Here is a 14,473-nt window from a genome sequence, read left to right on the forward strand (position 1 = left end):
TTTAATCTTCTCTGTTGAGAAAAATGCTTCATTCCAAGAACAAAACCACTACCATTTTGATGTGACTGCACACAAGTAAACGAATGCCATGTTTTCTCTTTTCAAAGATTTAGCCATTACATCTTGCTTACCAGATATCCAAATTCAATTGCTGATATCCGAGCCTGAATAATGGACCACAGACCCCAAAAGAAATGTGAAGCAAGTGCATATCTGTAAATGTTAAATACATATATCAATACATGCACACAGCTGAATTAATATGTCACGACAAATTAGCTTTTGAGAACCACAATGTAGTAATATTCAGGATTGGAAATGATGATATGCCATTTCACTTGCTGCAAATTACAAGGTGTTGAGCTGGATGAACACAGCAGGCCAAGCAGCATCAGAGGGGCAGGAAAGCTGACGTTTTGGGCCTAGACCCTCTTTAGGCCCGAAATGTCAGCTTTCCTGCTCCTAAGATGCTGCCTGGCCTGCTGCGTTCATCCAGCTCTACACCTTGTTATCTCAGATTCTCCAGCATCTGCAGTTCCTATTCTCACTTGCTGCAAAGTTGATAAAATATTGTGCTATATAGACTCATTACCCTCATTTTACAACTTGAGGAAATTTGTCAAAGCCATGTCCACAAATTTACTTCAAAAGCAAATGTATACTTATCTTCACAGAAGAAAGCACTTGGTTTCCTAGAAACAGCTTATTTGCTAAACAAATGACATGACTAAAATGGTCAAATGTAGTATAACTAAAGTAAAATACCAGTTCTTATTAGTAATGCTTTATGTAGTTAAAAATCACTTACAAGTGACAAAAATCACTTTTCGTTCTCTAGCTGATATGATGGAGCTTCTAACTTGCAAAGGCTTTATGTTATTGGTGCCAGAGACATAACTTGTTATACCCTATTCTCCTTGTGCTTCAGTTACAGCTTGAGACACTTTATATTTTGAAACCGCTTGTAATCAAAAAAATCTGAAGAACTTTTTACTCAGGAGAATATTACTAAATCTTTCATACTGTTTGGAGCAGCAGGAATGTACCCAAGTCAACAGGAGGCTCTGTGCATATTAAGTGATCAGCAGTCCCAGCTGCTGTGCATGAACAAGTGAAGTGAGGCTGATCTTTCCTTTTGAAAAAGCCATAGTTGCTTGGCCAGGATCCTGGAGGGGCAATTCATCCACAAGATGGCCAGCAGCAGGTACAGCCTGGTGGCTGTAGTCTCCATTAGGGAAGGATCCTTCAGAACCAGATGTCATCCAGGCCAATGTGGGCTGCCTGCAATTTACCAGAATTGGGTTTGAGCTGGCTGCTTGCTGACCTGCCCCCAAGCCATACTTCATTGAAAATAATTTAGGGTTAGGACTGAGGCAACAAACAGGCATTGAGGCCAGTTCATCCAAGTATAGACCACTGAACCCTGATTCTGGCCTAAAAATCCTGGTCTTTGTCTCTTCCACTGTAACTCCATTCCTTTGCACTGACTCCACCTCACTCCCTGGCAACAATCTTCAGATTAAGTTAGCCCATTCGCAACCTTGGTGTCACATTTAAATCTGAAGATAAGCTTCCAACCTCCTATTCACACCATCACTATTTCCAGGATTACTCTGTCTCACCTTATCTGCCATTGAAACCCTTATCTATGCCTGTTATGCTGGACTCAAATGTATCCAAGAATGTAACGACAGTCTCACATGTTCTATTCTATAAATTGGAGGTCATCCAAAACTCTACTTGCCAGTGTCTTATTTCACCACAATTCCCATTTCCTTATCTGTTGGGATTGCTGACATGCACTAGTGCCCTGACATACAGTAACTTGATTTTCAAGTTTGACATTTGGTTACAAATCCCTCCACTTCCTTGCCTCATCCTTATTTATAATCTCCTATCTTGCAATCCTACAGTTATCTGCACTCTCCAGTTCTGACCTCTTATACATTCTCAATTATTATTGCTTCACCATGGGTAGCTAAGCTCTTGAATTCCTTCATTACACCCTTTTGCCTCTCTATTTAACTCATCTGAACGCACTTCCTAGAAGTACACCACTTTGGTGCATCTTTTGCTTACTCTACCTAATCTCCTTGGGGTAGTTCAGTTTCACACTGTTTTAGAATGCTCTTATGAAGCATTGAGGCATATCTAGTGATATGAAAGGTGCCATATAAACACAAGTTGTTGATTGCAATGCTCTTATGCAACTGCAGAGCACCTCCTAATTAACTGGCACATCAAAGTTGACCATAACCGAACACAAATGCCACTGAATTTAAAAACTGGAACACTGTGAAGCACAAGTAGGTAGAGAATATAAATATTCAGTGCAGAATTTCAGAATTTCTTTTCAGTAGCTGACTTTGTGTTCTTGATGAAGGAGCTTCATTGTGTATCTAGCCATAAAGGTACTTGAACAAGTTGTCCTTGAAGTCCAGAGCTAATTCGACAAGTTTTTAGATATTTCTAGCAGCGCATTAATAGCACACAAAATCAGTACAATTATTCAAGATTCCATTGTCAGTTGCACTTGCAGCTCTCGGACAGATGGCTGGTAATATGAAATTTTATATTGTATAGTTACTTACAAGTAGTGCAGCCCCCTAAAACTAAACTACCCATATGTGGCAGCAGTCATTTCAGAAGGCCACAAGCTCAGAAATATATTTAATCTATATTTTAAGATTTGCAACTGTATTTTAGGCAACTAAAATAAACAAAAATTGCTTGTAACATTAAGTTCTAGAACATCAATGATGGGATAACACCCAAATTCCCCCTTCATCGACTGGAAAAATACAGCTGAACGCAAAATCTTCATGGGGAAGGGTAGGGACCCTGATCAGGGAGCACTATCATTTGAGCAAAAAATAACTAAGCCACGTATATATTCTCTAACGTCCCAACCCGAGAGGAGGCGAGAGTGAGAGGCAATCTAATTGAAACATACAAAATTCTTACAGGGCTCAACAAGGTAGATGTGGACAGGTTGTTTAATCCCTGACTGGGGATTGTGTCTGAAACAAGGACACAATCTCAGGCCATTTAGGACCGAGGTAATAAAGAATTTCTTTGCTCAGAAGGAAGTGATTCATTTAATTCTCTATTCCACAGGAATTTGGAGGGTCAATCATTGAGTATGTTCAAGGCAGATTAGTAGACTTCTATTCATTAAACAAATCAAAGTTTACGAGATTAGTGCAGGAAAATGACTTTAAAGTACAAAATCGGCTAAGATCTAGTTGAATGGCAGATAAGGTTCAATGGGCCCAGTAGCATTCTCCTGCTTGCCTGAGGGTATTGAAACATGCATGAAAAGACATGGAGTACAAGGGCTGAAAGACTGCAGCTGTCTCAATGTTAAAACATGTCATTTCATCTGTATTTGAAAACTAGACAAATGGGTCAGCAAATGGCCAAAGACAGTCTTTAATGCTGCCTGACTTGCCTAATTCTTTCTCCAAAATATTAAAAATAGGCAGTCCATTCAAAAGACCATCGTACAGTCATTCTAGACAAACAGGGGTGACTGTTAATTTAGGGAATGGTGTGCAGCTGGAGAGGAAAGGCAAGTGAGACAGCAAACAGTCTGGACCTCTGGAGCACAAACATGAGATTAGGCACATGGTGGAACTGGCTGCTAGGCCGTTATGTGGAAACCTTAATCAGGCTGTTGACTCGGCAAATGTTGCCCAATACCAAGAGCCAAAGGATAACACTGTTCCTTATGGTTCCACAGCAGAGGTGTTAAATAAATGGATAGCAAGTCTACTTTAATGAGGTATCGTGATATCCAATGATTTGTTAAGTGATTCACTGGGATGTTTTTTTCACTTTGAAATTTGGTTTTAATTTACAAGTTCATGATAAGCAGGCTGCAGTTCACTATTTGCATGTGTATTGAACACTACAAAGAATAAAGAGAGATTCAGAAATGATTTTATGTTTAATCAGAATATTTACCTGTTTATTTCTTCTAGCATTTGGTCTTCCATTTTTGCTATCTGATTGTTGTTTAAGTCATCAAATTCATCCTGGATTTCAGCATTGTAAACTCTGATGAAATGCAGCTGTCGCAAAACAACAAATCAGGTTTTTTGGGTGAGAAACTAGCCTGTAACAGATTATTTGCTCTGCAACAACTGATACCAAATTTTCTCTCAAAGTTAAAGTTTGTTCTTTTTTATTTTTGGGTTTGACCTGCAAGTTATAACCAAGACACATGGCAACTGACATTTTCAAAGCATTTCAGACATAATGGATAGAATCAGGTGCATTTGTAATCTAAATTCCCTAAAGATAACCTCTTGATTCAGGATCCTATCAGGTGTTATTTCTCAGTTCCAGATTTCACTGGTGATGTGTGAATTTGAAAGGAGAACTCCAGTCAGTTGCTGGGCGAAGTATTTTAAAAAACTGATACTAGGTACTTACCAGCTGTTTTCACTTAGCATTCTGCCTCTCTCAGGTCATTTCCCAACTTGTCAGGGTGACGTAAGTGACTACATGTAGTACTGATGGATATTTCTCTCGTCACTGGATAGTGATTCAAGACTTCGTGCAGATTAAAAATATTAGGAGACCAGGGGCAGTTATATACAGCCACCCAACCACCTTACTAGCATTTCAGTGCTTACTTTCATTGATTGAAAAGTTGGTATCTTCAGCATGCCTGCTGCATTAGAGTTAGCACGGATTATTTGATCAGACTTGCATTTTACTGTTATGATGTATGAAGAGAACGACTTCTGATGTACCCTGGAAAATGCAACCTAATTCAATACTTATTTTGAAACTACATTTGAAGACATCTTATTTCTATTTACTAAACTTTAAATGCAACAATCTAGAGACAAGGTCTGAAGGGTGGTGATCAAACTAATAGTATGTCACCAAAATGAATTACCATCAACCGATTGAAAATTTTAGGCTTAGACGAAGAATCACTACTGACTTACTTTGAAATTCAACAATTTGTGTACTTCTAACCAGGTTAAAAAATAATTCACTTAAAATCCAGTTCTCAAAGAACATACCTGTTGCACTTTGGTGGGGTACTTATTGATGTCAGCTTTGAAAAATGGATACTCGTCACAGTTGTAGTCATACATCCATTCACAGAAGTGATTTCCAAAATCAAACCCTCTGAAAAGAAAAGAAAATTATTGGCAACTGGCAAGTGGTTTTTCACACAGCATTTGTTTTTATTTACAAAACAGAATCAAACAATGCCTACAGGATAAAACAAGGCAGTTTAATGTGCTCAGTCCACAGCAGCATCTTAAGAATGATTGACTTAAGAAATAGGAGTAGGCTATGTAGTTCCTTCCACTTGCTCTGCCATTTAATATCATGGCTTATCATCTACCTTAACTCTACTTTCTTGCCTATTCCTGTATCCCTAGATATCCTCTGTCCAACAATCTTTTGATCCTCACCTTGAAAATATTTAACTCAGCATCCACAAGCTTCTGGGGTGAGAATTCTAATTCTGAAGAAAGTTCTCATCCCAGTTCTAATTACCCTTATTCTGAAACTGCAATTCAGTCCCAGGGGAAGCCGATTCACAGCATCAACCCTGGCATCAAATATACAAAAGGTTCGAGCCCTGACAACACCCTTCCCAATGCTACTCCAGAACTAGCCTTGCCTCAAGCAAAGCTGTTAAAATAAGTCTACAATGCGAGTATTATCTGACAATGTGCAAAATTGTCCAGGCATGTCCTATGTACAAAAATCAGTACAAATCCAATCTAACCAACACGTGTGCCATTAGCCCTTCTCATTCGTTTGCACAATGTTGGAAGGTGTCCTCTAGCTGTTAAACAGCATGTCCATAGGTATAACCTGCTCACTGATGCTCAGTTTGTGCTGCACTAGTACAATTCAGCTCCTAACCTCAAAGCCTTGGTCCTAACATGACCAGAGGTAAAGGCAGTAACTGTCTTCAACATCAAGGCAATATTTAGCACAGTGTGACATCAACAGCCTTGGCAAAACTGAGGTCAGTGGCAATCAGAACAAATCTCTCAAGTGTTTGGAATCATATACAACACAATAGTTTTTGTCGTTGTTGGAAGGAGAATCATCTCAATCCCAAGACATCAATATAGGTCTCAATCTAGGATACCTCTGGGCTTTATCTAAGGCAGTTATAGCCTCAGATCAGGAGACCAGCACACAACGCAATCCAGGACCACCCTAAATTTGGTATGCTGTCCCACATCCCAGGAATGGCCTTCCCAAAATAGCATTTAGGATCAGTGTCTACAGGATAAAATGAGTATCGTTCTGTCCAAGTTGCATTCAGGCTCAACTCTGGGTTGGTGTTGCACAAAATTCAGATTTAGTTGCAATTGCCCTCCCACACTACTCCATTAGGTCTTATCAACATCATCACAAGACTACCACCACTGCAGACCCCTATGGCTACACAGGAAGACTCCAATACATGTCTAGAGTCAGAGTACAACTACCTTCCATTAATTCCAACTTCATTTCAAGCAGTATTACAATCACCTGAAGTTGTAGCTGCTGTATTCAAAGTCAATGAGCATCAGTTTCTGATCAGTGTTTTCAGTGTTTTCCAATAGCAGGAGATTACCTGAAATAAAGAGTAGATGTCAGTATGTATTGAATATTGACAGTGATGTATTGCATTGATCCAATGTGCCTTGACTCAACCTGCCATTTCACAGCCCAGTTATCTCAACAGAGATATGAAATCAAAGCATGGCATTTAACCGTAGACCCAATGTGTCTAAGAAAATGCTTACAACGTTAAAACAACTTGCTAAAAAAATTAAACACAATATTAGAGCAAACAAAGAAATTATTTTAACAAAATATAAGTTAGCTCACCCTCCTGACAGTCATTATGACAGAAAACAATTGGTGAAGGAGTTGCTTCAAGCAAGGACCTGAGGAGAATGAAAAAGTGACATTAAATGAAACAGTAAAGTTCATGCTTCCAAATGTTGTATTCTCAAGACAAGGGACGTCACACTTTGAGTAATTACTATTCTGTTTAATAAGAACTGACTTTTATCTTGCACTCTGAAGCTGATATTAACATCTCACTTCATTTGAAAGCAGAGCAGTGAAATTGGTACAATCGTGCTACTTGAGTTGTACTGAAACAAAGCACTTGTGCACTTAAACATTGAAGAGGTCTTCCTTTGAAGATAATAAACTGTTGTCTGCTATCTGTTACACCAGCAATCACAGTAAACAGCATTACATAGGATTTCTAGTAAACTTTCCCCTCCCCCGCCAAAGACAGTGACTGAACTGCAGCTTCTTAAACCGGAAAAAGCTGCAAGTCCTGCACATGTGAAAACAAACCAGAAATATAAATATACCAGTAATCGGTCGGTATACTCGTATTAGTATACAAGATAACAAAGTGTGGGGCTGGATGAACACAGCAGGCCAAGTGTATCAGTATACAGTCAGGCTTTGCCCTTAAAGAACTTTTCATTTTGTCTTCCATAAATTTAAGGAGAATACATGCTGCAACAAATGCAAGATTGCAATATCCAACGGAGACAACAAGGATTCTACGTCTGGCTCAGTGCCCACTTTTAAACTAAATAATGGTCCATAAAGGCATATTCCAGATTACAGTAAACATGAGCCATGAATAAAAGAATGCAGACACAGAATATTTTGTCAAAATGGTTAACTGTGCGAACTGTCAAATTCATAAGGCCTGTTTTCAACAGGCAAGTTTTCCTGCATGAATTTATCCATGTTTCATTGTTAAACTTTTTTAACAACTATAAATGTCATTAAGTTAACGAGTCCTACCTTAGCTTCTCCATTTCCTGTGGAAGGTTGTAACTGAGAAGTTTATGAAATGTTCTAACATGAGACTCTCTTGTAAAGCTGATTCGCATCACTTGCTCTAAGTACCTAACATGAATGATAGACAAACTAGTGAACTAAAAGTTAACTGTACATAGGCATAATAAATGCTTTCTTTCTTCAAGTGTATTCAAGTTTGAGCTTTATTGCGCATAATTCTAAAATACAAATTCATAATTCTTAAAGTACGCATCAAATGGTAAAAAAGAATAATTTTGGACATTTAATTTGTTCAACAAGGCCTGCATGAATAGTCTGAATGTTCTGCTTGATGTGAATTGCACTTCTCATAAGAATTTCTTTGGCTGTTACCAACAGCACAGTTGTGAAGATTTTCTGAAGGTCTCTGTTCATTACGTGAACAATTATTAACAAGTTAAGCACTGCAGGAATCTTCATTACCTTGACATCTTGCATCCATCTCCAACTTTACTGTCTTCTACAATAAATGCATCCCAAATTTTCCACTGTTTATTAAAAGGAACAGGTCTCTGTACTGAGATGTTATTTAATTTCAGGAAGGAGCGGAAAGAGGCTTGTCAATGGATATGTGAATTTCTCGTTAGGGCTGATGGGGGTTGGGGGGGGGGGGGGGGGCGGGAAACAGAGGGGGGTTAAAAATAATAATAATAGCTTGTTTTTACTCATTCATGGGATGTAGACATTGCTATTTATTTCCCAACCCAGACAAAGTTAATGGGCATTGCTGTGGATGTGAAGTCATGTCATGTCTCGGCCAGGCCAGTTGAAGGTGGTAGATTTTCTTCCTAAGGGCTTGAGGAAATCAGATGGGAATTTTACAACAATGTGATTACATGATTGCAATGGTTGTTTCTCTAGACTGGAGTTCAAGGATTAAAACGGAATTTGAGAACGAGTCAGAGGATTACATTAGTTTTAGCTTTTGATGATTTCACCTGGCAAATTTGTAGTAACCATGATTTTCATTGTTGTTAACATATGTAACCGTCACTATCAGAAGGGAGCACAAAGCTAGTATCCTACATAGAACCACCGTTTAGGAGGAGAAACCAAGGGAGGAAAGAAAAATCCTGGGGGCAAGAACCATAAGAAGTTCTAAGCCATATCCTGAAGATCCTCTTATAAAAATCTGGGCTTCTACTTCTGCACATTTCCACAAAGTTTAATGGCAACAAGAGGCCCAATAAGTTATTGCGTGGGTGGAGTGGATGGTCGGAGGCTTTTTCCCAGGGTGGAGATGACTGTTGTGAGGGGGCATGGTTCTGGGGTGATTGGTAAAAAGGTGTGGGGGTGATGTCAGAGGTAGGTTCTTTACACAGAGTGGTGGGTGTGTGGAATGTGCTGCTGGCAGCAGTAGCGGAGTCAGATACTTTACAGACTTTTAAGCAACTCTTGGATAGGCATGTGGATGTAGTAAAATATAGGGTATGCGGGGTAGATTGATCTTAGCAGGATAATAGGTCGGCACAACATTGTGGGCCGAAGGGCCTGTACTGTGCTGTATTGTTCTATGTTCTATATCGTGTTGTTAACTTGCTTTTTTAAATTGCTGGACAGTAAAATGAAATTTCTAAGCTCATGCATAAAGAGGGATACCTACACAAGTGGCTAAGCGTCCAAAATACAATGTAGCAAAACAACGAATAAAAACAAACTTGTCCTTGATGTAAAATACTTGTCTTGAATGAGTGATATCTCCTCCTGAAACTTGAACTGATAGCTCACTAGTATTTTGGCTTAATAATAAATAAAAATGGAGAGACATTTGTTGGGAGTTTTTGGGAGATGTGTTGATTTCCTCCTGAATTGTTTAATTCTTCCTCCACTCACTTGGTGCCAATGCCACTGAAATGTCAGGATATTTTAAAGAGTATTTTACTTCACATGGAAAGTTGTCGGAATCTTCAATGTTAATATTGTCCTTTCAATCTACAACGATTGAAGCCATTAAAAAGTACTAACATTATAAAAGTGTGAAGACCTTAGTGAATCATTGAAAACAAGTTTTTTTTAATGTGGCATGAAAGTTGCTATTGTTAATTGTTGATGAATGTGATAAGTGCAAGTGGTGGGCACTAATAACGTTCAGAAACTTCCTACCATCATAAGATAAAATTTATAAACATACAATTCACCAAACCAATCTAAAATTTCTTTTAAATGTGTTTTTTTTGTTCTGTAACTTAGCTTAAAACAAGTCCACGTAACAGAAATATTACACACAAGTTAGGCCCCAGTTAAATGTTCCAAGTAAGTACTCACTTCTCCATAGTATGGAACAACCATGTTGGTTCTTTGTTAAATGGCATAGTCATTCTATGAAAGGTGGCCAGCTTTTTTGCGATTTCTGCTGAAATACTTGGAATTGCTAATTCGGTGGTCTCCAATTTCCGACTCTGAAGTAACGGGATACAACATTTAAGTAATTAATCACACGAATGCAATATGTTCAATGCTAACTTATTATACACCAGCATACAAATTTTCTATACGTGGATTAAGCCAGTGTATACATGCCATATTTTCAAATTCACACCTTTCCCTGCAATTAAATGCAAAATGCTTTTCATAACATTAGCCACTGCTTCTTTTGTGAACTGTACATGCATACCTACCATGTATCTTTGTAGACAATAGACTGGAAAGCATAATCTCCAAACGTGAGAAGACAGCAAATACCTGCAACTATTTCTTCATGATCATTTAAACATCTCACACCTCTTGACACATGTACTCATGGTGTCTGATGGATCTCACTACATATTGTCGAAAATTACTTTGTTGGTATTTACCAAACTAGTACCAAGGGATATACAAATATAGAAGACATCAAACTCTAAATCAATAAGATTATACAGCTAAATATAATGTTCCCCAAAAAATGCTATTTGTGAGTACTTACAGTACATTGAGAAATCTGAAATTCTAGTCTTGTGCAATAGGAAAACCTAACTGAAATTGAACATTCACTCAGTAGATATTCTAAACATCTGCCCGATTACAAATTATTTTCTAGTTTAATAAAGGCATTAAATGGTGTTTCTCACTGTGCACATTTTATATTTCTTGACTGACTGCTCAGTAGCTTGGGATACAAAAGTCTTATGTTCAGACTGGAAAACACTCTCCACTTTGAGAATGGTATGGTATTGAGTAAAATTCAACAGTAGCAACTGTCTGAGTTTACAAAAATGTTCTCAATTAAGATTGTTCTTTTGATACAGAGGCAGAATCATTACGAAGACGGAGCTAATAATTGCAGCACTAAAGGCACAAGAAGAATGGCACGTTGCCAAAAGTTATTTTTTCCCTCGACCTTGCACAAGCAGGAGTCTAGTGGAAGCTCAAGGCAATGGAGCACAATCAATGATTCACAATACTAGATATAATCAGACTTACAGCAATGAATTGTTCCAAACGACCCTGAGGAAAGATTCCATATAGCTTCGGACCAAGTGATCGTTCTGCCAAGATAGCAAACATAACACTTTCCAATACCATGGCATCTGCTCCCTATGTGAAAAGACAAACAGATGCTGCATAATTTAATTTACTACTTCAAAAATTACATTTAATAATGTACGAGATATATCAGGTATTTTGAAATAAGAGTTGTGAATCAAACTGATTAAAACAGGTGTTGAAATTTCAGGTTATGATTAACTCAAACATTTTAGATCCCAAATTCAAGAATAGTTTGCCTCCCATCACTCGGCTGAGATTAATCAGCAGTTATGAGGTACATCCTTCCAGGAGAAACCCAAACCTCTGTGAAGTCGAATTTTGACTTGGCGATGTGTTACCTGGAGCCATGTTAATGGTACATCAGACCAGAGATGGTAACTGAAACAGGGAGGTCCTCAGACTCAAGAGTTGCTGCTGATGACTAAAAATTTAGCTTAACTCATTGATTAGTATCTAAAGAATCAGAATTCCTACAGTGCAGAGAGAGGTCATTTGGCCCATCAAGTTTGTACTGATGCTTGGAAAAACATATGACCCTCCTCATCCCCACGGCCAAATCACCTAACTTGCATATTTTCGGACTGTGGGAGGAAACCAGAGCACTCACAAGAAACCCAGGTGGAACCTGGCTCCACGAGGCAGCCATGCTAACTACTGAGCCACCATGCTGCCCCTATTGTGGTGACTCAAAATTTAGAACTTGGCTTATGTCTTACAACAGGTTACTGAAGGACTAACCAGAGTCACACAGAGTAGGTTTACTAAATGCAACATACACCTCTCACAGCAGCTGCAGATATGTTGAACCCCCATGTGGCCTGTCTTTTTGGGGAAGGCACACAACTGCAGCACTCGATTCATTGTATGTTCCCTGCTGACAGCTGCCGGGCTCTGTGCTCAGCAACACCAAAGGGACAGTGGCTGCTGACAGCTAAGACTGAGGGTCAAGGGAGAGTTCGAGGCACAGTATGGGCTGTTTGGACGGGGGTTTAAGAGTGGGGGATCACTTCCAATGACCCCCTTGCCACAGTCCCCACTAAACCTCTCCTTAATCTGACGTTTCTCAATCAAGCATGGGATGATGGGATGTCTCTGAATGAGAGAACTCTCCCATGAGGTAATTCTTGAATGGGCACTGATTTGTCAGGTAAGGGCCTCAATGTGACACTGCAGTACGACAGCAGGGCCACCACGTGCTACCTTACCACTGGCTAAACGAACAACAATTTCCGTTCAACTTGTTGATACCTAGGTAGGTATCAGGTACAATTACAAATTAGAGAATTGGTAATTTCTTAATAAAACTGCATAGAATTGCATTGCTGTAAAATGAGTACAAATTCAGTAAAATAATTTTTTTCCAGTCTATCTTTTAACTGCACATTTACAAAGAATATTATTCTTTTGGTAGATCCTAGACAGTTTTCTTCAACATGATTACCACCTTACTTAGCACAGTTAATACAGCATAAGCTCGGCAGGAATAAAAGGCATTTTATTTTTAGTTGGAGCCACCTATCTTTGTCATATCAGTGTGACATTGACGCGAAAGCTTCTTCAATGATCTTCCCTCCATCACAACCTCAGAAATGGAGATATTCATTGATGATTGTACAACATTCAGCACCATTCACAACTCCTCAGATACTGAAGGAGTCCATGTTCAAATGCAACAAATTCTGGACAATATCTAACCTTGGGCTGACAAGTGGCAAGTAATATTCACATTACATAAATGCCAGGCTATGGCCATCTCCAATAAGGGAACAGGCTCCTTGGCACTGAATGGTGTTACCATTGCTACCAACATTCTAGGACCAGAAACTGAATTAAACTCACATCATAAACAGTGGCTACAAGAAGTCAGAGGCTAAGAATACTGCAGCAAGTAACACATCTCCTGAATTCCCAAAGCCTGTCCACCAACTACAAGGCACGAGTGAGGAATGCAATGGAATATTCCTCACTTGTTGGAGCTACGCCCATCCAGGCAACACAAGTAGCTTGAAGCCATCCAGGACAAAACAAACCACTTGACTGGCACCATACCAACAAGCAAGCACTCCTTCCCCCAGCAGTCATTAGCAGCACCATAGAAATTCACCCAAAGATCCCCAGACAGCATCTTCCAAACCCTTTACCATTTCCATCTAGAAGGGCATGGGCAGCAGATACATGGAAACACCACACCTGCAAGTTTCCCTCCGAGCCACTCACCATCCTGACTTAGAAATATATCACTGTTCCTTCATTGTCACTGGGTCAAAATTCTGGAATTCTTTCCCTAGTAGCATTGTGGATCAACATAGAGCACAGGCTGCAGCAGTTCAAGGCAGCAAAAGATCACCACGTTCCCAAAAACAACTAGGGATGGGCAATTAATGCCAGCCAGCCAGCGATGTCCACATCCCACAAGTGGATAAAAAAAAAAATTCCCACAAAGCCCAGCAATATTATTAAGCAGATCTATATTTAAATTCTAACAACCTGTCCTAAACTATCCAACTTGAGCTTTATACAAATAAATATTTTTGGATCTGTAACATCAATACACAACGTAGTTTCAGTGTTTGAAACAACAAATACAAATGATTCAATTTACAAATATTTAAAGAAACTAGCAAGGTTCAATCCCGAATGCCAAAATGTTACGAAATCCATACACGGACACACAATTGCAAGTTGAGCCAATGAATAACTTTCAAATGGGTCAAAATGACATGTGGCATCGATTCAGAGCAGACAGCAACTCAAAAACAAGGGCACTACAGGACTGATTCAACATTGTGTCCTCAGTTATTAAAGCGAGAACCAGAACCACGTTGAAAGGTATTGATCGTATTACAGGCCTCAGGGCCCATTCCTTCATTTAAGAAATAGCATCCATGAATGTAGCTTCTGGCTGAGTCTCACTGTCTTGATGTGCATACCTCACGGTTTTGAAGAATGACTTACATTTACATAGTACTTTTCATGACCATTGGGCATTTCAAAACACAAGTCAATTAAACCAGTGGTTAGGTGAGAAATAAAGGTGCCAATGCGAACTCAAACAGTACTGTGGTAATAACGAGAGGTCTGTTTTTGTGATATGTATTGAGCTATAAATATTGGCAAAGACATGGGGGTTACCTTCCCTGCTCTACTTTTTAAACCA

The 14,473-nt window shown here is 39.1% G+C and overlaps 1 protein-coding gene across 5 annotated transcripts in view; it reads right to left on the bottom strand.

Moving 5' to 3' along the window:
• The window catches only part of chka (choline kinase alpha), a 52,733-nt gene that overhangs the window by 2,690 nt on the left and 35,570 nt on the right, over positions 1–14,473 (bottom strand). For all 5 annotated transcript variants that reach the window (XM_048545042.2, XM_048545043.2, XM_048545041.2 and 2 more), the window contains 8 exons: positions 11,251–11,364; positions 10,114–10,247; positions 7,813–7,917; positions 6,865–6,923; positions 6,523–6,607; positions 5,040–5,148; positions 3,967–4,073; positions 132–213 (listed from right to left, as the gene is read on the bottom strand). In XM_048545042.2, coding sequence (XP_048400999.1) covers positions 132–213; positions 3,967–4,073; positions 5,040–5,148; positions 6,523–6,607; positions 6,865–6,923; positions 7,813–7,917; positions 10,114–10,247; positions 11,251–11,364 — 795 coding nt within the window. The remainder of the gene's footprint in view (positions 1–131; positions 214–3,966; positions 4,074–5,039; positions 5,149–6,522; positions 6,608–6,864; positions 6,924–7,812; positions 7,918–10,113; positions 10,248–11,250; positions 11,365–14,473) is intronic.

This window comes from Stegostoma tigrinum, chromosome 17 (genome assembly GCF_030684315.1).
Source record: "Stegostoma tigrinum isolate sSteTig4 chromosome 17, sSteTig4.hap1, whole genome shotgun sequence".
Lineage (NCBI taxonomy): Eukaryota > Metazoa > Chordata > Chondrichthyes > Orectolobiformes > Stegostomatidae > Stegostoma > Stegostoma tigrinum.